Below are 23,135 nucleotides of genomic sequence, written 5' to 3' on the forward strand. Positions count from 1 at the left end.
TTGTGAGTCCTAGAAGGTCTCAGGACCATTTGGGGAATTCTTTATTTTTTAAGAAAATGCCCCTTGTTTTCTGACTAATAAACAGTGGCTGTTCTAAGCAGTTATGCCTGAGCTGGACTTTGTGGATCAGCCAGGTTACCAATGCTGAGCTCCATTCTTTCCAAGGAATTTCTTGGCCTAGTTCTGTTGGTGGTGGGTGGGGAGGAAGGATGCTATCCTTGGGGGAGTCCTCTGACTGCAGGTGCTTTTGGGATGTGGTACTTGATGCTTCAAACCTAGACAGCATCTTAAAAAGCAGAGACATCACCTTGCCAACGAAGGTCCGTATAGTTAAAGCTATGGTTTTCCCAGTAGTGATGTATGGAATTGAGAGCTGGACCATAAAGAAGGCTGATCGCCGAAGAATTGATGCTTTTGAATTATGGTGCTGGAGGAGACTCTTGAGAGTCCCATGGATTCGACTCCAAGAAGATCAAACCTCTCCATTCTTAAGGAAATCAGTCCTGAGTGCTCACTGGAAGGACAGATCGTGAAGCTGAGGTTCCAATACTTTGGCCACCTCATGAGAAGAGAAGACTCCCTGGAAAAGACCCTGGTGTTGGGAAAGATGGAGGGCAAAAGGAGAAGGGGACGACAGAGGACAAGATGGTTGGACAGTGTTCTCGAAGCTACCGGCATGAGTTTGACCAAACTGCGGGAGGCAGTGGAAGACAGGAGTGCCTGGCGTGCTCTAGTCCATGGGGTTACGAAGAGTTGGACACGACTAAACGACTAAACAACAACAACATCAACAACAACAGCAACTTGATGCTTGATGGATACTGTCATTGCCTCTGTTCTTATGGGTGTGTATATTCCATGACTCTCCCTCACTCCCATCATGCACCGGGAGGAGATTGAAGGGAAAACAAAGCCCTCTAGTGAACTTCGTCAGGAAAAGAGCTTCCTCTCATCCATCTGAAGCTGACACAGATCTTTGCATTCAGCCCTTTAGCTGCTTGCCTGCAGGCACACACACACCCTACTCCCTGTTGTTAGGCAACCTGAACAATGTGGCTGCACATGCAGGCTTGGTAACTTGGATTGTCCCCTTTCTTCCTTGAGTAATCACTTCACGTTTTCCCCCCTCCCCTCTTTTCTTGCAATCAAGATGGGCCTAAGTTCAGGGGCAAGTTCTGCTTGGGGGGTGTTGGGATCACCAAGGAGGAATTAAAGAATAATTTCCCTTTCCAAGGGAAGCTTTTTTTTTAAAAAAAAAAAAAACAACCCTTATGGAATTAGTTTACTTTTTTAAAGAGCAGTTACCCAGGGTGAGAGATGTCTAATTAAGGTGCTAAGAAACTGCTTTCTGACAAGTGCTGCTAATTGAAAACTTAACAGTGATTCACTTGCTGGCTTTACTGAAATTCGAAAGCTTCTGGTGAGGATTTTCTGTCTGATTGTAAAGTCAGGACAGACAAAAAGAGTGAAGCGATGCAGTGCATATTTTCTGCTCAGAAAGCCCTTAAATCCACACACCTCCATGAGACTTATAATTTAGTACAATTGGTTTACATTGGGGTGGGGTGGGGATTTTCAAGACTATGGTTGTGCTGCAGATCATGGAATATTTCTCAGATTGCAGAACCTGCCACTACATGGTGACAAACTGAGATTGCATTTTTAAAAATAGAATGGGTTTCTAGCTCTCACGATTGCAGGCAGAAACGTTTGAACAGGTTTTTAGCAAAACTTTGGGATAAATGAAGCACAGGGCATTAAAACAAAAGCTTGTAAATGCCACTTTCTGGTGATTAAAAATCAACGCCATGTGAAGCTGTGCAACCTTTCACAAATGGGAAGATGGCTGATTTCTTGGTTTTAGGCGCTTGTTTACAGTGCCGCGAGAATCTTAGCTGTTTTTGCTGCAGCAGGGGCAACACAGCTGCCATCTTCAGAAAAGGTGTTTGTGTGTTCAGCTTGTTTGCTGATAAAAAATAATAATATTGAGGGCTGATAACTTTCCAGAACATTTTGGAACTTGGGGTGGTAAATACAAATGGTAACTTATCATGGTATATATTGAAATAAATAGCACCTTTGTAGTCCTTTAAGGGTACTTCTATAAGGCTGAATTGCAGGAAAGTAGGATTTATACTAAACACCAGGAGAAATTTCTGTCCTTCAGGGGGAAAAAATCATTTCGACTCAGAGATGTGTTGCCTTAGGTGTCTTAGGTGTCTTAGGTTGCTCCAAGTATTCATCCTTTCCCAGTTAAGAGAATAATAATTGGGGGGAAATAATTCTGAATCTGTGTCTCTCCAGTTTTGCACCAGCTATACTACTGGCATGATCAATGGCTGCTGATGCAAGATAGGCACAGAGATTTAAATAACTGCATTTAAAACTCTGCAAGCTTGCCTACTTTGTAGGACATATTTGAGCTGCGGCTGATTTTCTAATTGTAAACGCCTGGGGTTTTAAGGACACTATTGCAAACCCCTTGATCACCCCCAGCTATATTTTCCCCTCCTAAGTCTACACCTTTTGTCAATGAAGAAACACATTGGTAGAGAATACCATTAATACCGAAGATCTTCCAGCATCTTATTGCTAATTGTTTTCTTAGTGCTGTGGAAAATAAATTTGTGTGGCTTAAGCAGCCGCTTGGTGACAGTCTATGGGTAGTTCACTTCTTCTGCATAACACGGCCTTAATTTAATACGCAATTTATTGTTTCGTTTTACTCCTTCTCTCCCCCCCCCCCCCGCCGTCCCAATTGTAGGTTCAGCAAGCTGAGGAGCCTTAACCTTTCCAACAATCATTTAGGAGAGTTCCCACTGGCAGTCTGCAGCATTCCAACCTTGACTGAGCTCAACGTGTCCTGCAATGCACTCAGAAGTATTCCAGCAGCCGTCGGTGATATGAACAAGTAGGTACAGATGGCCAAGGGCAGCATGAAAACTGAGTGCACCGACTCCTCCCAGAGGGTTAGCCTGGGTCAACGATGCCTGAGTCACGGCAAAAGTGTGTGCTAAACTCCTAAGCACAATTAAATCTGTAACGGCCAGCAAAAGTGCCTGTGTATGATTCACTTCTTCACATACAGAGGACTTAAGAGTGGAAAACTCTTGTATACTAGCACCTTCACTTGGGTCCAGAATACAGACAGTAATAATAATAATATCAATTATTATTTGATTGATTGATTGTACTCCATCCATCTGACTCAGTTGCCCCAGCCACTCTGGCTGGCTTCCAACAGGATATACAAAAACACAACAGAGCATCCCACATTAGAAGCTTCCCGATACAGGGCTGCCTTCAGATGTCTTCTAAAAGTCGTGTCGTCGTTTATCAGTTTGACATCTGATGGGAGGGTGTTCCACAGGGCAGGTGCCACTACCAGGAAGGTCCTCTTCCTGGTTCCCTATAGCCTAAGGTTACCAGATTTTTTTCAATGAATCCAGGGACACTTTTCAACTTCAATAGGAATGGTAGGATTTTGTCAGGGGACTGATTTGTAAATCCAGGGTGACCTTACTGTAACCTCACTTCTCACAACAGGGGAACTGCCAGAAGGTCCTTTGGAGTTGCTGCAATACATGTTTATAAAGAGTTGTTTTTTGGGGAGGGTTTAATGCTGCTGTTGACAACCCCCTCTTCTCTTCAACAGCTTACAGACCTTCTTGTTGGATGGGAACTTCCTCCAGAGCCTTCCTGCTGAGTTGGAAAGGATGCCCCAGCTTAACTACCTGGGTCTTTCTTTCAATGAGTTCAGCGGCATTCCCGAGGTGTTAGAGAAGCTGCCTGCCATGGACAAACTCTGTATGTCTGGAAACTGCATGGAAACGCTCTGCTTGCAGGCGCTGAACACAATGCCACACATCAAACATGTAGATCTAAGGTACGTAACCTTGCGAGAGAACGGCTGAAACTCAAGAGTGAAGATGGCTGTCCGCATCGTTTCAAGATACTGGCTATGACTGGTCACAAATTTCATATGCAGATGCTGAACTTGCGAGCAAGGGCATTCAGTGCTAGGGGTGATGTTTGTTAAATATCTCTGCTTCTTTTTTCACGCAAGCGATCAAATTAAGAGTGACTTCCTCTACAGTAAATGCAGGTTTGGCAGTGTTTAGTTGTCATATTATTACATTAGCCTGCAAAATTGAGAAATAGACTGTTTTAACCAACCAGAAATAATTACTCATCTTCATGCAAATACTATTGACCTTGTATGTGAGGGATTCAATCCCTTACCTCAAGGGTAGGACCTGTGTGCCAGTTTTGGCCTGCCAAAAGGTCTGGTTTGGCCCATGAGGCCATTTTCCGTAAACCATGCCCCTTTAGCTATCAACTGATGTCACCAATGACATCTGCTGATGGGTGGGGCCTTCTCTTCTCTCCGCCCCATCCAAACTGAATAGAATTTTTTTTATTTAAAAAATACAACATTTAAAACAATGTACATATCATACAAAATTCTTAAAATGCTCATAGATTTGATGCCTGTGTTTTAATGGGTTAAGGAGTTAGAGCAGGTTGAGGAGTTAACTTATGCATGCTAGAAGATGGCATATGGTGTAATCTAGGGATGAGAGCACTTAAAAAAAGAAAGAAGTGCAGTCCTGGTCCTTCCAGAGCTTTCATTGCACCCCAAAGCATTCTACTGATTGTGTGATTTAATCGATCTTGTCAGCTCAGCACTGAAAATAAAACTGAACTCTTCAGAGTGCAATGAAATTGTACAGGTGGCTGCTTTTTATAGATCACCTTTGTTTCTGCAGCAAGTCAAGGACTGAGCAGGACAAGTTCTCTCGAGCTGCCATGATTTATAATATGGGCATGTATGGGTTTGGGTGACCCACCCCAAATATAAAATACTGACCTATTGCATCACATCACCATTGTCAAGTGTTGGGATTTGGGTGGGATGTAAACTTTTATTATAATGCCTTTTCCGAATGGAGAACTTGGAATATGTGCAGAGCTTCATGTTTATAAACCCCTCTTCCCCACTTTTTTATCCTCTGAGGAATTCAAAGCAGTGCTTTAGTCTATGAAGGTATTCGTATATTATAGTTTGGGGAATGTCGCATTCCCATTTGAACATCTGCAATCCCAGAAGAATTTTGTGTATAAGCAAAATCTCAGAAATGCACCAAGTACTAACATCCACTCAAAGTAAGAGTTGTCAGCATACACTGGTGTATATCTTCCTCTTTGTCAGTCATACGCCATGAATTCATGTTGACAGTGGTAAAGTGATCTAGGATTGTTGACGTTCATATGTGAATGTTGATGTTCGCTGCACTTTGGAAAATGCATGTTTTCATTGGCTGGGATTATTCAGCATACAGTGGTACCTCGCAAGACGAATGCCTCGCAAAACGAAAAACGCGCAAGACGAAAAGGTTTTTCCGTTTTCCGTTTTTGCGTCGCTTCGCTAGACGATTTTCCCTATGGGCTTGCTTCGCAAGACGAAAACGTCTTGCGAGTTCGTTCGCTTTTTTCCTAAAGCCGCTTGAAGAGGCGCAGTTGCGACGGACCGTGCTTTGCAAGACAAAAAACATCGCAAGACGAAGAGACTCGCGGAACGAATTAATTTCGTCTTGCGAGGCACCACTGTACGTCCTGACTGCAAGAAGGATGCATATGGTTAAGTTGAACGGGACCCCACTTTGGCTGCAACCAGTTCAGAACTAATCAGAGCAGTATCAAGCTTCATTTTGCATAGGCACAATCTCCAGTAGCAAAACTGCAAAAATGATGATAAAAATGCAACCTGCCAGTTTATGGAACTGCAGAGCTGGAAGGGCCCACAAGGATCATTTATTCCAACTCCTTGCAATACAGGAATCTTTCATCCACCGTGGGGCTCAAACCCTTGACCCTGAAATTAAGAGTCTCGTGCTCTACCAACTGAGCTATCTCTCAGCATCCTCTAATGCCCCAGTGAAATGAGGGACAGATACTTGGGAGCAGTTCATGCTGTTTGCCTCACAACCTATCGTGGTGGGTTCCAAGATTTTCAGCAAAAGGGTCTAGTGTGTGACCTGGGGAGTGCTTGAAGATGTAGCGTTAGTTAATACTAAACGTTGGAAGGGAGACCATTGGAGACCTCCATGTAAGTCACTATGAGTTTTTCATAAAAACAGGGCCCATTTGAGCACCAGATTTTGGGCTTGTATTTTATTTTTGCTTGGGACACTGAGAAAACGATAGTTTTAGAGCCAAAATGTCAGATTTCCAACCTCTTGCTGACATACGCCCATCAACAGCATAATTCTTTTTCTCCCTCTCTTACTCCAGGTTAAATATCATTAGGAGGTTGGTGGCGGACGGCGCTGATTTCCTACATCATGTCACCCAGCTCGATCTTCGGGACAATAAACTAGGCGAGCTCGACGCCACCATCTTCAACAACGTTGAAATACTGCACTGTGAAAGAAACCAGCTGGTCAGCCTCAAAATCAGCGGATACTTGCTTAAAGCTCTTTACGCCACTTCAAATGGTAAGTTCGCTTTGAAGGCAGTTCAGACAAGGACTAGGTGTTTTCTGGTCTGCTCGTCTTACAGTGGATTTGAATGCTGTGTTTAGGTTCAGGATTCATCCAGCCCCTAGCGCACAAGTGCGATACAAACCATTTAGAGGACCAACATGCCAGTGTCAGTCAGAAATGAATAATAATGCATTCATACTGTGCATTTTAAACATTCAGCTTACCTCACATATATGTTACTGAAATACTGGAGCGATTGGCCTGGACTTTCTGTGAAGATGACAACATACCATAGGTAACCGATAATTTCAGTCCAAAGCCTGCTGCCTGTCTGACGCCTACTGCAAAATTTAAGGTTTTTGGCTTCCCTACATTGGTGTTAATTTACTCAACAATTCTGTGATGGTTGTCACCAACTACTGCTGCTGGGAAAGACCATTTAGCATGCATTTAAGTTCCGTCACAGGCTATATTTTCACGTTCTGTTGCCATTTATCTCCAACCTTTTACATTCCTCCCCCCTTAACATCTGTGTACATTTGTATGTACATACATCTGCCTGAAAACTGAGGTTCACACCCCATGCGTCTGACGAATGCTTATGCCATATTAACATTTTTTAGTTTTTAAGGTGCCACATGCCTCTTTGTTGTATCATTTCTTTTTTTAGTTTCCTTTGGACTTCATCATGACACATGTAGCAGGAAAGCCTGTTGTCCCTTGCTCTGGTTTTCAGAGTGGGCTAAGCTTTTTCTGCAGCGAGAACAACCCTCAGGCCAAAAAAAGTCCACTTGTATAAATTATGCAAATAAAGTGGATTTGCACAACTGTCTTTTGCATAAAGCTGTTTCTGCTGAGCAAAGGACCTTGAGGTCTTCTCTCTCTCTGCTGGAAGCACTGAAGAATTGATTGAAGTAGGCAGCTGAGCTTAGTGAGTTACGAACAGGCAGCGGTAGCTCTCATTCTTTCTTCTGCCGTCTTCCACCTCTGGACTGCAGATAGGCCCTGAGTTCATGGTGATTGATTTGTTGTGTAACCTCTTAGCCCTTTTTGATTAATAAAAGAAAGAAAAGACCACCCTAAATTTCCCTGTGCATAACCATATAGTTGAGCAGTGGCATGGGTTTCAGAAATTGGCAGCAAAATCCAAGCATTGCCAAACCATTGTTTCAATGGATATCTGGACTGATGAACGTTGTAATTGTAGGATTAGGCTTTGTTAGTTCTGTGCATAAAAATGGATATGGCTGCTAATCATGAGTTGAAGGATTTAATGTAAGGTCAAGAGGGTGCTAGGATAGACTTCTTGTCTACAAACCAAAGGCAGTGCAATGAAGTGCTGCCGGTGATGCTGTGTGAAGAATAGCCTTGGGAAATGATTGGGTGAGGAATCATTGATTTACTATAAGCCTAGTTCTCGCTCAGGAGATAAACCTATGTCTGGGTTGTATCACTGCAGACAGGGTCGGTCGGTGATTGAATGCTGCTCTATACCATGAAAAGTGAAAAATTCCTCCCTGCAGAATACTAGACGTTGGGGAGAGGATTTAACTATTGATGTGGATGTTTTCTGTGTGGATGTTGTGTGTGTGTGTGTGTGTGTGTGTGTGTGTGGTGAATTCCACAATCGTGAATTTCTCTCCCTGCCTCTTTTCAGTCTGAAGTGGTACATCAGAAACACACAAATCAAACCTTAAGAATGTCTTAGTCCTGGGTATAAAAATATTCCTTGGGCTCTCAGATTTTGTAACTTACTGGACTTGCAGTTCAGATCACAGAACCGATTTGAGACTGCATTTTAGGAAGCAGCAGCAGGAGGACAACTTTCCTAAATAACAGAGAACTATGTCTGTTGAAAGCTAAGGAGAAATGGAAGAAACCACTATCTGGTGTACAGTGGTACCTTGGTACTCAAATGGCTTGGCTCCTGAACAAATCGGCTCCTGAACGCCGCAAATGCGGAAGTGAGTGTTCCGGTTTGCGAACATTTTTTGGAAGCCGAACGTCCCAACACAGTTTCTGCTTGAGTTCAGGAAGCTCCTGCAGGCAATCGGAAGCCGTGCCTTGGTTTTTGAACGGTTTCAGGAGTCGAATGGACTCCCGGAACGGATTGAGTTTGAGTACCAAGGTACCACTGTACTATTTCTATTGAAGACCCCTTTAAGCCATATTAAATATTCCTTACTGTGTTCGATGTACAATTTGTATGATGGGGAAACAACAAACCTGGGAAATCGGAAGTAGTGCATTATTTTCAATGCTGATTTTTCTTTGTTTCTGGTATTTATTAATTGTGTTCCTTTCACAGAACTCGTTCACCTTGATGTGTATCCTGTTCCGAACTATCTGACTTACATGGATGTTTCTAGGTAAGCCCTAATATACCTTTTTGAAAATACGGTGCTAGCATGGCTGGAAAAAAAAATTTGCTGTAGCCTTGCTAAGAGGGCTTGTAGAGACACAAAAGTTTTCCGATTCCATGCAAGCAATGCTGTTTCTGATGCCTGCACGCTAGGATTAAGACAACATGATTCTAAGCAGAGGAGGTCATTTGCGTTTTTGAGCATTGTTGTGGGTGGTTTGTTTTGTTTTTTGTTTTAAAAAGAGCACCAGACCTTGAGTTGTCCTAAAGAGCGAAGCGACTGTTTTGTCTAAACAAGAGCACCAAAGAGACAAGGGTGTTGCCTGGGGGTGCTGCCAGTGACTTGAAGCATACAAGTGCATGAGTCAATGTATTTGCGTGCCAGAATCTCATCAGTATGTGCGCATGGATAAGTAATTTATTAGAAAAATCAGTGTGTCCTCCCCCCCCCCTTATTTCCACAAGTCATCGTAATGAGGAATATTTGACTTCCCAATATCTGAGGCTAGCTATGTTGACAGCTTGTTTTCATAACAAGATTATATATTCACTTTCTTTTCTCATATCTTTGATTATCGTGGCATTTATTGCACAACCCCAAAATGTGAATGATGCACTATTTGTCTTCCTGCAAATACGTTTCAGCTTAAAGCTGTGTTAGGGACGAGTAAAGCCTTTAAAAAAAAATCCCCTTATTTTCCAAGCTGGTATTCTACTGGAAATGTACTCAGTTCACTATAAGCAAAGCACTGTTGATAGTGTAAAGGACAGAGCAGGACAGAGCTGCAAGCCAGCATTTTGTGTAAACTTCCCCTGGGCTGAATAAGAAAATAGCTTAAACATCCTGCTCTGTTGCCTTATTTAAAACCCACCAAAGAAAAAAAGATCCATACAGCAGGATGTATTTGTGGGCACAAACTTTCATTTGTAGAGTAAATATTGGTAATGAAGGAATACGGTTCTTGGGAGTTCTCCTGAATCTGGTTGAATGGCCACTGACCCTGTTTCCTTTGTCTAAACTCTAGTTCCTGTGAAAATGCCATCTTGGAAGTTTCTGTGCAGAGTGGTTTGGAATTTTGGTACACACACTCTTTGTGCTGTAAAAAATCTTTGAAGACAAGATTGATCTATAAGTGCAGGACTAGTCGATGTAGGACCCTCCAGAGGTTGTTAGATTGCAGTTCACATCATCCCTGACCGTTGACCATGCTGACTGCTGGACCTGCTGGTTGTTGGAGTCCAGCAACATCTGGCTGCCTCCAGTTGGCTGCACTGAATTTAATGAGCATTCAAAAATCTGCACTGGCTAATCCTAAATATATTCAATGGAAACATAGGCGAGCGTGTAAGAAAAGCTACACTTTTGAAAGGAAGCACATTGCTACTGTTCCAGTTGCTATTAGCATTTTCTACAGCGTTCATTTGCTTTTGCTCCCTGCTCCCAAGCAAAGCAAAGCACTATTGCCGCATGTTACTGTTAGATGCACCTGTGGTGCTCATGGTCAACAATAAGCTCTTGTTGTTGAACTGCATGGCATCATTTTGCAGGTTGTGGGTTGAGAATTGTGGAAACCTTGATTTGTGCGGTGAATTCCATTCCAAGATGAGTGGCTGGGTTGAAACAACAGGTGATTGTGTCTGGCCCAGTGTTGGACAAGTTGGAATTGCAGCCCAAAACATTTCATTGCATTGCCTATCCTGGTTTAAAACACATATGCTAGTTTTTCCATGCTTCTTAACCTGTTCGTTTGTTGCCTCCCTTGTGCAGAAACCACCTTGAGAGCCTCCCTGAATGGGTCTGCGATAGCAGGAAGCTGGAAGTTCTGGATCTGGGCCACAATCAAATATGTGAACTGCCTGCCCGGTGAGTCTTGCAGACATAGTTACACAAGTAGGAACAGGACGCACAATTCAGAAACAATTGCGGAGTCAGTGTTTAGCTTGTTTCGGTTACAGATGGACGGGTATTTTGTTTTTGCCTTCTGTTTGATGTTTTTCAACCTCACAGGGTGCCATTGTGTTGTAAGCTGCAACACAGCCTCTCTTCTTCTTCTTCTTCTTCTCCTCCTCCTCCTCTTCCTCCTCCTCCTCCTCCTCCTCCTCTTTAATCCGGACAAAAACAAAACACCCAACTCCTTTAATTTGTAGACAGACCTTATAATGCTGTTCAACATTGTGATGCCTGGCTTCTTCAATAAATGTTAAAGTTGTTCTTCTCAGTAGTCAAAAACCTTTCAAATCTCAAGGGTGTGAATGGAATAAGGGACCATGGCTTAATGGTAGAGGATCTACAGAATCTTCTGGTAGGTCTAGGAGGGATTGAAAGCCATGAAATCCACTGCTGTTTGGTGTTAACACAACTGAACTAGATGAGCAAATAGTCTCACGTGGTATGAGGCAGTTTCCTAGGAACCTGCCCTGTGGCTACATGGTGTAAACAGAATCTCTGCCACACCTCCACCAAACAAACAAACAAACAAACAAACAAACACACACACACCTAATAGGCCTGGGCGATATAGCGGTAATATTGTCCAAAACCTGTTTGAAGTCCATCTTGTGACATCAGTTTCATAGTTTTTGAGCAGGCAATAGATTGTGAATCAAAATGTGTGTGTGCACGCTATGTAGAAATCACACCGTGGGGAAAGCAGTGAAGCCAGCCAGTGTCTCTGCATAGCTCCATCTTTATTTCAGACATAGTGATATATCAGTTTAATCACGATGTTTAGCCGCAAAGCTGAAAACCAGATATCTCCCAGCTCTAACACCTAACAATGTTTTTTAAAAAAGGATTGAGTGGCAGATGGAGCAATAAAGACAACTGGTCACCACACAGAGGATTTAGTACCAAAGCGCTTCGTGTGTAGACATGTTGAAAAAGTAGAGATGAGAAAACGCAAATGGTTTTTAGAGAGGAAAATGTGGATTCAAGGCTGAAAAAGGCAAGATGGAAAGTATTAGGTTAAAGGCCTTGTGGGTGGGGGGGTATGGTATTGTTTAAATGTTTTGGATTATCACTTATAATCACTAAGGAGTGGAGCTAATGTTATCTTGGTTAGGTTTCCAGTGTGTAAGAACACTTTGCACTCTGGTGGTTTTTGTTATGACTGCGGCAGCAGTTGCTTGAACTGGAAGGACTTTGAATGATCTAAAACCACAGTTTTAAAGTTCAGGGACCATTTTTATTTTATAGCTGGCCCAGCATCTCTGCATACATTTGCTTAGACCCGGCTTCAGTGGCCAGGAATGTTTACAATCTAATAAAATAATGGTGACGATGATGATGTTTGGAGCTGGGAGTCCAACGACTAGCTTAGGGAAGGCTGCCATAGTTTATGCTATTTGTTATGTTTCTGTTGGTCAAAAAAAGAACACTTAACTGCTTCCACTTCGCTGGGCTTCCAAGTTTTCGCCAGGTATTGCTCACATGCTTCCAAGACTTTTTCTAAGGGGTAAGAGCTGTCCTTGTTAACCAAGCAAAATAAACTTGGAGTAGTGAGTTGAGTACTATGCTCTTGGTTCGCACAATGATTGTAAAAGAGGGGGGAAATGCAGAATACATGCAGAGTTGACTAAGCATTAGTGTGTGGGTGCTTGGGCAGTTCTGAATAATTTCTGCTTACTAGAATAGCAGATACTATTTTCATCTCAGCATGTGAAGCTGCCTTATGCAGAAGGCCGGCCACTGGTCCATCTTGCCCACGTATCCTCCGATGGGCAGCAGCTCCAGGGTCTCAGGCAGGAGAGGTCTTCCTCATCATCTGCTAGGAAGGCCAGAGATTGAACCCGAAAAGTTCTTCATGGGAAGTGTGTGTTCTTCCAATGAACTGTAGTCCCTCTGCACAAATCTACAAAGCACGAAGGTGTAAGAGCGAAGTTATACACACTTTGGGGTGCAGACATAGTCATCTTTTTTTAATGCCTCCTGCGAGCGTTAAACAAGGCTTCTTGATTTTTATATACTTTATTGATGAAGGTCTTGAATTGCAGGCATGAGCATAGCAGCAGCCTTGTCCCCTTGCTCCATAAAGAGCTGATTCATAAAGCTGTCTTCTCTATAGCTTAACAACAGGATCCTATAGTTTTGATGCCTGCCACCCCCCCCAAATGACTAAAGTTTATGCTGTTGACAACTCTGCAGGCAAGAGAGAGAACCCCCTCCTTCAAGTTAAGCTCCAGCAAATTCTCAACAGTTCATTAAAAGGGAAAGCGCACAAACGTTTGTTTCAGTGCTAGATTGGGCACGCTACCAAGAGAAAGTGAGAGGGAGCAACAAACTTAGCAACCACACCCACTCGGGTGCTGTCTTTAACAAGTGAAGTGGAGGTTGTTGACTTACGTCCTCAGCTGTGCGATACAGCCCAGTCGTCATCCTGAGATAACTGCGAATGATGGCACTTGCACAGATTATCTGACAGCATCCACCAAGGGAAAACAATGTCTTTTATTGATTGCTTTGGCACGATGGCCCCGGTGACCTGTAGTTTGTGGCCTGATGATGACAGTGGGTGGATTCGATTTGTAAGGGAGAAGAGCGAAAAGGCATCGGTTTTGGTGGGGAGGAGGGCTTGGGGTGTGTGTGTGTCTTTTCTAATACGTAAACGGGTGGAGGAGGCATCTGCAGTGCTGAGTAATTTGCGAATCTTTGATTGAAAGAAGGGTCAACCGTGGGGCATGGGCGCCTTCTGATTAAAACGTACAGATGCAGACACAGGGAGAACAGGGCAGGTGGCAGACGAGAATAATCTCCCATCTTCAGCAAGATATATCCCTCCCCACCCCTCAAAAGACCACCTGATTCAAAATCAGAGCTTGAGAACCTTAAAAAATGCAGATTCATGGTGTGGTTTCGATTTCCAGCTTTAAATTTGTTTAGTTCAATTGGCTTTTCAGAAGCCACATTGCCCATTAATGTGTCTTATAAAGCATCTCTCTCTTTATCTCCCTCCCCCTTCTCTATGTGGAAACAGAATGGTTGGCCGCCCCTAGCATGTAAAAAGCTCAAGACAGTAAAGCGGATTAGATAAATTTCATTCCCTGTAGAACTGGAAGGAAGCTTTACGTTAGTCTAGTATTAAAAAGGGGGAGGAAAGGAGGGGAGGGGAAGAATTTGGAAGAGGAGAGGAAGAATATGAGAAGATGCTGAGTCATTTTTGGTTGAGGGGAAATATTGGATGAGCAATATTTTAGGAACTGATTCTCCTTGGGTGGTTTTTCCCCCCAACAAAGAAAGAGACTTTGGCCAAACAGCACTTTCAAACAATGGCGCTGCTCAGGGGTTGTGTATGAGAAGTGTTTCGCACATCACACAGCCACAAACTATGGTTTCCTCACAGAGTATGTTCAGAAGAGAGCCAAAGCCTAGCTCTCTTGACTACAATATTATATCCTGACGGGTGTGCCTAAAGTGTTTTTAAGTTTCAGAACAAACTCAGATCAATAACTAAGGTTTTGAATTATTTCAAGAAACAATAGTTTAAACTAGCCACATTTGGCCTAGTTCAGACACAATGACAAAGCAAATGCTTTCTCTCACTTCTGGCGTTGTTGCAAGGAAGGGAGAAGAGGGGAAATTGTTCAGGCCTGAGGCTGCTTTCTGTAATGCCAAACCACGGTTTAATGTTACATCTGAACCATGCCATTATGTTTCAGGAAACCATAGTTTAAACTAACCATTTCTTGTTCGAGTGTTATGACACACCGTGGTTACTTTAACCAGAAAGTGGATTCTGTGCCTAGGCTTCTGGTCCATGAAGAGGCCCTGAGAGGACTGTACCACATGTATTGGTATTGTATCATTTACTGTTTGTTCCTTTCTCCACCCCCACCCCCCAGGTTATTTTGCAATATCAGCTTGCGGAAGTTGCTCGCAGGACACAATCAATTAGCCAGGCTACCAGAGAGGATCGAACGGACGCATGTCGAGGTCTTGGACGTGCAACACAACCTGCTTACAGAGCTGCCATCTAATTTGCTGTTGAAAGCTGACAGGTAAGCCGAAAGCAAAAGCAGTGTGTGCGTTTGTGTGGCCTCCCCTACCTTCTTTCGGTATCTCCTCTCTGCCTCCATTTACATTCCAGCAAATCCAACTACCCATTCAGTTGAAATCCTATTGCAAATTTCTCAAGTGTTGAGGCAATGAGAATTTCCAAGCTGTTTGGCATTCTCAATCTGTTTTGGTCGCATAATTAGTTGAAGAGCTTACCACTTCCTTCTTTTACCCCCTCACCTCACCCCATTTTCTGAAGTCATAGCTGCCAGCCCTAAAATTATGGCGCTCCAGAGTGACCAGTCTTCTGACTCCACATAAGGTTACCTTGCCTTTCGATCTGAGAACCATCTGTGAAGGAAGCAGATGCTCTGTCTAATGCATTCAAATTGAAATTCTTCTTCTTGTGGTTCCAAGGTTTAGAAGGGGGTGTGCTAGCTGTTTTTTTTAAAAATGAAATACATTGTTTCAAAGCATTTCAAACGTGTCTCAACAAACTTTTTGTGTGTGTAAAACTAACTCTGAACTGAAATGCAAAATGTGAAATAATGCCCAGTGGCTTTTCATTGGCTGGTTTTTTTTCAAGAGAGAATGAGTTTCCTTCCTTGAAGTTAAACTTGAAAGTTTGCACCAATCATACGTTGCAACAGAGTGTGTTCGGAATACCAGCACTTGTTCTCCCTAGGGTCAGTACATTTTGAGTTTTGTTTCTTGCGGAGTGTCTTAATTCCTGGACCTGTTGCCCTTGGCTGTGAGGATACTGGTTTGGCTTTTAATTTTTGAACACTGCCAGGAATCTTGGTCAAAGGTGCTTCATGCTACCGGGTGGAGGTCCATTGGATTTTTTTTTCATTTGGGGGGGGGAGTGGAGACTGCTAAAAGTGGGAACTATTCCTCTCAAAAAAGCAAAAATAGGAGACATTTTTGTGTCCTAGCTCAGGTTCTACAAATGGCCTTGAAAAAATAAAAAGCAAGCTGGGAGTCCAGGGATTATGGTCCATTCCCAGCATGCCCCTGACCCTGGGTTTCAAAGCATGCATGGGAATCTTCAGGTTTTGTTTTGGTCACACAGTCTCTTTGACTACATATTGTCATCTGGAGATCCGCAGGGCTCATGCCACATCCTTGATGAAAATTGAGCCTTATCAGTGATCTAAGAGAGAACATCACGAGCCCTCAGCTCCTTGGTTTTTGAGACTGGGACTCATCTTTTGAGATTTCAAAGGAATGACAGAAATCCAGTTGGTACATTATTATTTTACTTCTTCTTTGCCAACCATGCTGGAATGAGAGCAGCACATGGTTCCATTAGCAAAAAAACAAAATGTGAAGGAAGCACAACTCAGTGGAGAGACCTACAATGTTTGTCCAGATTGAAAAGAACTGCTTGTGGCAGATCAGGTGTTTGTGGATCAGAGGACACACATTCAAGCCCAATGTTTTGGGGGACCAACTAATTTATACAGTGGTACCTTGGTTTTCGAATGTAATCCGTTCCGGAAGACTGTTCCACTTCCGGAACATTCGAAAACCGAGGCGCAAAGGGCGGTCTGCCAATTCAGTAGAGAAAATCGTGAAAAACAACAGATACACACAGCAGAAACTGTTCGACTTCTGAGGCACGTTCAAAAAACGAAAGCATTTACTCCCGGGTTTTCAGTGTTCGAAAACCGAACCGTTCAGCAATGGAGGCGTCCGAAAACCGAGGTACCACTGTACTCAGAGTAGTACCGTATAGCTAGTCTATTAATTCTCTGAGTTTTGGCTAGTCTATTATACTCAGAGTAGTATAGCCAATCTAGTAATTGCAAAGGGTGTACTCTGACTGACCTAGAAGAAGAAGAAGAGTTTGGATTTGATACCTGAAGGAGTCTCAAAGAGGCTAACATTCTCCTTTCCCTTCCTCCCCCACAACAAACACTCTGTGAGGTGAGTGAGGCTGAGAGACTTCAGAGAAGTGTGACTAGCCCAAGGTCACCCAGCAGCTGCATGTGGAGGAGCAGGGAAGCGAACCTGGTTCCCCAGATTATGAGACTACCACTCTTAACCACTACACCACACTGGCTCCCTAGCATTTATTTATTTAACAAAATGTACAAACTGCTGGACTGCTATAAAATGATCACTAAAAACATTTAAACGTAATTAAAATTCACATTTTTTTAAAAAAATTAAAATGCACCAACATCTATGCATCTGGATAGGCTTGCCTAAACTAAAATGTTTTAAGCAGATGCCAAATGGAGGGAAGTTGCCTCCCTGTTGTCAATGGGCAGGGAGTAGTTCCAAAGCTTAGGTGCTGCCCCATTAAAAGCTTGATTTCTTACAACTATGGAACCCATGGTAACAATGCCAGCTCTATAGCTCAAAGCGATCAAGTGGGCAGAAATGGGGCAAGGTTGACCCCAAAAGCAAACTGGTCCCAAGCTATTAAGGTTTCCATACCAATAGTAACACCTTGAACTTGGGCCACTAACAAATTGGCAATGAGTGCTGATTTCTAAGAAGAGGTGATATGTGCTGACAGGGCCTCACTCCTGTCAGCAACCACGTAGCATCGTTCTGTGCTGACTTTGGATCCTACCCATGTTGTACCCTTGAGTACCTGTGGGCACATTATTAACGGTCCATACACCAGAGAAGATTTTGGTCTAAATAACCAGCAGTCTACAAGGCCAAACTTGATATGGCACACAAAAGCCTGCCACTTGGGGCAGATGGATTTATCATACAGGTTTCTTTTTTATCTTAAGTTTTCCATCTTCCAGCCTACTTTTTACTGGGGCTGCAAAGGAGGGGGATGGCGGCGGTTGGATTTTAATCGGGCCAATATTTATAGCTCCTAAATGTCTTGCCGCCTGTCACAGGCTACACTCAAGGTAGCGTAATTGCAACATCTCCCTCTGTTCTTGCCTTATGAAATTTTCATGTCTCTCTGTGTCTGTCACTTGGAATATATCTCTAGTGTCGCTTGGTTTAACGTCTGACTTTTAAAAATGCCTCCCAATTTGGAACCTGTTCTTTGGTGTCCTCCCCTCCCCCGTTAAAGACGTAAAGGCCCACAATAATCTTTGACACATACACAAACGTTTCACCGCTAAGACAGTGTGTCTTAGTGTTCATCTCCATCATTCCCAGCCACAGTCCCATGGCAACCATAATCTTTGTGTGGTCCTCTTTAAGATGCTTCACCCTGACATGGATAAATACCGTATTTTTCGCTCTATAAGACGCAGCAGACCACACGGCGCACCTAGTTTTTGGAGGAGGAAAACAAGAAAAAAAATATTCTGAATCTCAGAAGCCAGAACAGCAAGAGGGATCGCTGCGCAGTGAAGGCAGCGATCCCTCTTGCTGTTCTGGCTTTTGGGATAGCTGCGCAGCCTGCATTTGCTCCATAAAACGCACACATATTTCCCCTTACTTTTTAGGAGGAAAAAAGTGAGTCTTACAGAGCAAAAAATGCGGTAATTTTCTTCCGTGTGCTTTCTCTCAAAGGCACTGGAATGTGTTCAGGTTGGTCTTAGTCATTTGGCCAGAGACATCATCCGTGCTAGGAAGGAGAACTTAACTTGACCGAACTAGACTCAGTGGGGAGCGACAGATAATCAATTGCGTTAGCGGTAGCAGATGGCACCGTGAAAATGGAGAATTCCTCTGGGTGGTAGGGATTACCAGAAATGTGCCTTTAACCTTCATCCTTGCACCTGCATCCTCGCAATTCGCGGTTGCTCACGTTGTTCCTTCTAGAAAATAACGATCGTATTCTTTCTATTCTTTCCACTCTGCTTCTCCTCTAAGCTGCTTGCTTTTTTTTCAGATCAAGGGATCAGATACCGAGTGCATTGATGAAAGCTAGTGTAGGTATATTTGGCTGGAAGACTCAATGGGCATCCTCCAGCAAATTGTTGGCTTTGTGGGGTCTTAACATCTCCTGATCACCCCACCATGATTGAGAAATTTGGAAACGCTAATATCTGCGTCTGGTCCTAAATCTCTTAGGCTTTCCTCACTTGGACAAAGTTGGTTGTAAAGCTGAATCGTTGTGAGACTGCAAATGTATCAGTTGCCAAAGGAAATGTGCAAACCTGTGGCATTTCCGGGGCATTTCCAGTGTCTTTTGCGTTTATTTGGTCTTGGCTACAAGGGCTAAAAATAAAAGCCGGCGTGATTCCTCCTACGCGTTCCTGTTTGTTTGATGTTTTGTGTGTAGCCTGTCACTTCGAGCTTTCGCTTGCATCCCTTTGGGTGAGTTGACATCAAACAGTGTGTGCGTACGTGAGTGTGCGGCAGGCTCAGTGCGTACCTTCATTTTGGAGGGTAGGTACTTGGTGGTTTGTATTTGCAGCCTGGAAATATTGGCCCATAGTGTGTGTGTGCACGCACACACATAAAACATTCAGCTGCAACGAGGTTCACTTCTAAACGTAAAGGTCCTAGACCAGCCCAGTGCAGAAGCTTCCCACATTGTGTAGCTTTATAAAAATAAAGAAGTTATGTATATGTCTATAGCAGGCACATAGAGTGAATACTTTAAGGTAGTGGATTTGCCTCCCAGAATGTTTGGGCTTTTTTGCACAAGCAATGGCCTGGTGTCTTACACATTCACATGAAATGGTCTAATAGCCTTGTTGAATAAATTGGGTCTTGGAAGCTGGTTGGACTGCTGTGACAGGAGATACATAATACTGTTTTGAGAATTCTTTTGCTAGCTTCCTAAGTCAAACTAGGATGTTTTGGAGGCTATCTGTTTCCACTGATTGGAAACTTGGATGTACGTAACCTAAGGGAAGACACTGACTGTTTCTGCCTATACCAGGGTTTCCCAAACTTAAGTCTCCAGCTGTTTACGGATTACATTTCCCATCATCCCAGACCACTGCTCCTGCTAGCTAGGGATCATGGGATTTGTAGTCCAACAACAGCTGGAGACCCAAGTTTGGGAAACCCTGGCTTATACCTTCAAAATAAATCTTCCTTAGAGCAGATTCACGGATGCATGTTCCCTGTAGCGTCTAATGGCCTAAAACGCTTTGTCATGTGAGGGGCAGCGGCTGGGATCTTGACTGTCCTATGCATCTATGCACCATGATTTTGCAGTCAACTGTCATTTTTGGATATTCTCCCCCTCGTACTGTAAAAGCTGAAGTGAGGTGCACACATAGGCTCATGGTGTAATCTAGAACCCAGTTCATGCACTATTCTAAATACACTTCCCTCCCACAACAAGGGCAGAAAGCAGCCAAGGTTGCCCTGTTCCCACTCACATGAGATTAAGGTTGTGTGTGTGTTTGTGAACGACCCCTGGAAAGGGCTGCGAAAGAACCTGCATGCAAGGACTCTTGCCCTTAGATACAAGACTGTATCTTGGCCCAGTTACCCAAGATATAAAGTGGTTGGCCCTCCAGTCCAAATAACTACATGGGGAAAGACGTACATCGTTTAGCATTGGAATATCGTTTGGTGGGACGTGGGTGGCGCTGTGGGTTAAACCACAGAGCCTGGGACTTGCCGATCAGAAGGTTGGCGGTTTGAATCCCTGCGACGGGGTGAGCTCCCGTTGCTCGGTCCCTGCTCCTGCCAACCTAGCATTTCGAAAGCACGTCAAAGTGCAAGTAGATAAATAGGTACCGCTCCAGCAGGAAGGTAAACGACGTTTCCGTGCTTCTCTGGTTCACCAGAAGCAGCTTAGTCCTGCTGGCCACATGACCCAGAAGCTGTACGCTGGCTCCCTCGGCCAATAAAGCGAGATGAGCGCCGTAACCCCAGAGTCAGCCATGACTGGACCTAATGGTCAGGGGTCCCTTTACCTTTCAGAACACTAGTCCCTAGTGAGGTCCCTAGCTGCTGTTTAAAGCAGGCTTCCTCAACCTCTGCCCTCCACATGTTTTGGGACTACAATTCCCATCATCCCTGACCACTGGTCCTGCTAGCTAAGGATCATGGGAGTTGTAGGCCAAAACCATCTGGAGGGCCGAGGTTGAGGAAGCCTGGTTTAAAGCATGAGGTGCTCTCGGGCATATTTGTGACTCTGTTGTTTTTTTATACTTATTTGTTATTTTTATATTTATATTTCATGTTTTATTGTTTTATATTGTTTTTGTACTGGAAAAATATAGCATTTCATTCCCCAGTGTTATTTCTTGTCATTTTAAACGTAAAGGGCAGCTTCTCAGCTCTTTTATGATTTCTGTTTTTGTTTCTGCCTTGTTTTACAGTTGGGTAGTTCTCCCCCCCCCCCCCAGTTGTTTGTGAATGGACGTGTAATGTGTTTTGATTACTAGATGGAAGGATTAAGTCAAGTGGCTTCTGCCCATTTTCATAACCTCATAGATTTCAATCCCACCTCCCCTGCCCCTGCCCCGCTAGGAAGGCTCACAGCTCTCGCTAAATAATGAATGGTCCTGATGATTAAGCCTTGTTTTTTCCCTGTGAGAATGACTTCTCTGGAATGTGTAGACCTAACCTACTTTCGGTTCTCTTGAGCTCCTGGACAATTTTATTTTTAATGGAAAGGCTTTTATAACGCACTCTCTCACACACAAAAGCCCTCTGCAGAGGTCCACGTGACGTCGCAGTCGTGTGTCTGGCCTTTTCTTTGCTGCAGAAGGCAAGTTTCAACAGGCTGGGGGGAAATACTAAATTTATTAATTAGCAGAATCTTTCAGGATTTCGTATGGTTGTCCTTTCTCTGATGAGAAAACGGTTACTGTTTCATCAAGCCCTCTTTTCTCTGCTTGTAGATCACAACTAATTTAAGTTCTGACCAAAATGCTGCTATTCTGGATGGCTCAGTTGCTTAGAGCGTGGTGCCGATAACCTCAGGGGTTTCAGGTTTGATCCCCACAAGTGACAGCTGCATTACAGGGAGTTGGACTAGATCAGTGTTTCTCAAAGTGGGTGCTACTGCCCCTTGGGGGTCCTGGAATGATCCAGGGGGTGGTAGTAGCCATGGGTGCAATTGCGGGGGAGGGCGCTGAATAAAAATAAGGGGACAGTGGAAGCATAAAGAAGGAAAATTTGAAGAAAAAAAATCATTCACACATGTTTCATCCGTTGTGTAATGACGCTTACCGCCAGGTCAGTCATTGTTGCGGGAAGGCAACAACATTGGGCAACAGCGTTTGGCTTGGCCACAGCTTCACCCAGGCCCAGGATTGATTAGTTGGTTGGTTGGTTGACTGACTGACAGGAAATGGATCTTGCAGCTTGCCTGCATGTTTGGCCAATGGCCAGTGTTGTAGGACATAGGTAGAACTATAGATACATAAAATAATGCAAATTTGTAAAAGCAGCGCTGAGCCTTGCTTGCCTCCCATCTCTCCTCCAGAGCGGCTTTTGTTTCTCTCTCACTACCCTGGTGTAAAGTAAAATAAATAAATAAATCAAGGTCTCATTCCCCCCCCCCACTTCCCGCAAGCCCAGGGTAATACAGTAATAGCAAAATTTCGGCTTTGAAATTGGTTGAGGGAAACAGCAATAACCCTCCTCCCTCACCCCCATGCCAGTATTCCGTTTCCACTCGCAGTCTCGGAGGTGACATCGCACTGAAAGAGACTACCCTTACTTCTCAAAAGAATATGAAAACTACACTTACAAGTATAGTTACCCCTCTGAGCTGATTCACATGACCCACTTTGGGGCTTAACATTCACACTGTGCCAGTTTTCTTTTGTCATCCCGGATTGTGTAACCTGAAGCGCTTCCACAGAGCCCAAAATTCTTCCTGACCCTAGAGAATGACAGGCCTGTGGAAATAGATCGGCACCTTTTCCTCAATATTCTTCTGTCAGACTACTTGTTCTCTTTAAATATGGGGAACTTTTTGAGCCAGAGAGGAGGAGAACGGGTGAGGGAGCAAACTTGCTTGTCGCAAGAACAAATGGTTTTGCATTTGTTTCTGTTTCCTTTTAAATTTTGATTTAATTGTTTGTAACCTTGCAGCCATGACAGCTAAGAATTTTAAAACTAAAGCGTGCCTGCGTGCACACACATACACACTCTCACTACAGCCGGTTTTCTTGGAATTCAAACAGAACTGGCTCACCGCCCGCGAAATACCTCAGGGAATCTGTTCACTACAAGCAGGAGCTGCTCTTGCTCCCAGCAAAAATGATCTGTATGTTGTACCAAGATAACCCCAACTATGTACTTGAAATAAATGGGATGGCATTTGTGAGAATATTTCTGCTTGTGATAGCACGGTGCTTTAAAAAACAAAAAAAACTGGCATAATCGTCAGTTTTAGAATAATAAGAGAGGAAGTTTGGGATGATGTGGGAGAGACACTTTCTAT

General features: G+C 43.6%; 1 protein-coding gene across 3 annotated transcripts in view; it reads left to right on the forward strand.

The window, feature by feature from the left end:
* The window catches only part of PHLPP1 (PH domain and leucine rich repeat protein phosphatase 1), a 160,151-nt gene that overhangs the window by 105,980 nt on the left and 31,036 nt on the right, over nt 1-23,135 (forward strand). For all 3 annotated transcript variants that reach the window (XR_014550570.1, XR_014550571.1, XM_083623667.1), the window contains exons 5-10: nt 2,765-2,911; nt 3,656-3,886; nt 6,295-6,497; nt 8,794-8,854; nt 10,616-10,711; nt 14,686-14,841. Coding sequence is in view for 1 of the 3 variants with exons in the window: in XM_083623667.1 (XP_083479793.1) it covers nt 2,765-2,911; nt 3,656-3,886; nt 6,295-6,497; nt 8,794-8,854; nt 10,616-10,711; nt 14,686-14,841 (894 nt within the window). In the remaining 2 variants the exon portion in view is untranslated. The remainder of the gene's footprint in view (nt 1-2,764; nt 2,912-3,655; nt 3,887-6,294; nt 6,498-8,793; nt 8,855-10,615; nt 10,712-14,685; nt 14,842-23,135) is intronic.

The sequence above is a fragment of the Podarcis filfolensis genome (assembly GCF_964270895.1).
Source record: "Podarcis filfolensis genome assembly, chromosome: 7".
NCBI classification, from domain to species: domain Eukaryota; kingdom Metazoa; phylum Chordata; class Lepidosauria; order Squamata; family Lacertidae; genus Podarcis; species Podarcis filfolensis.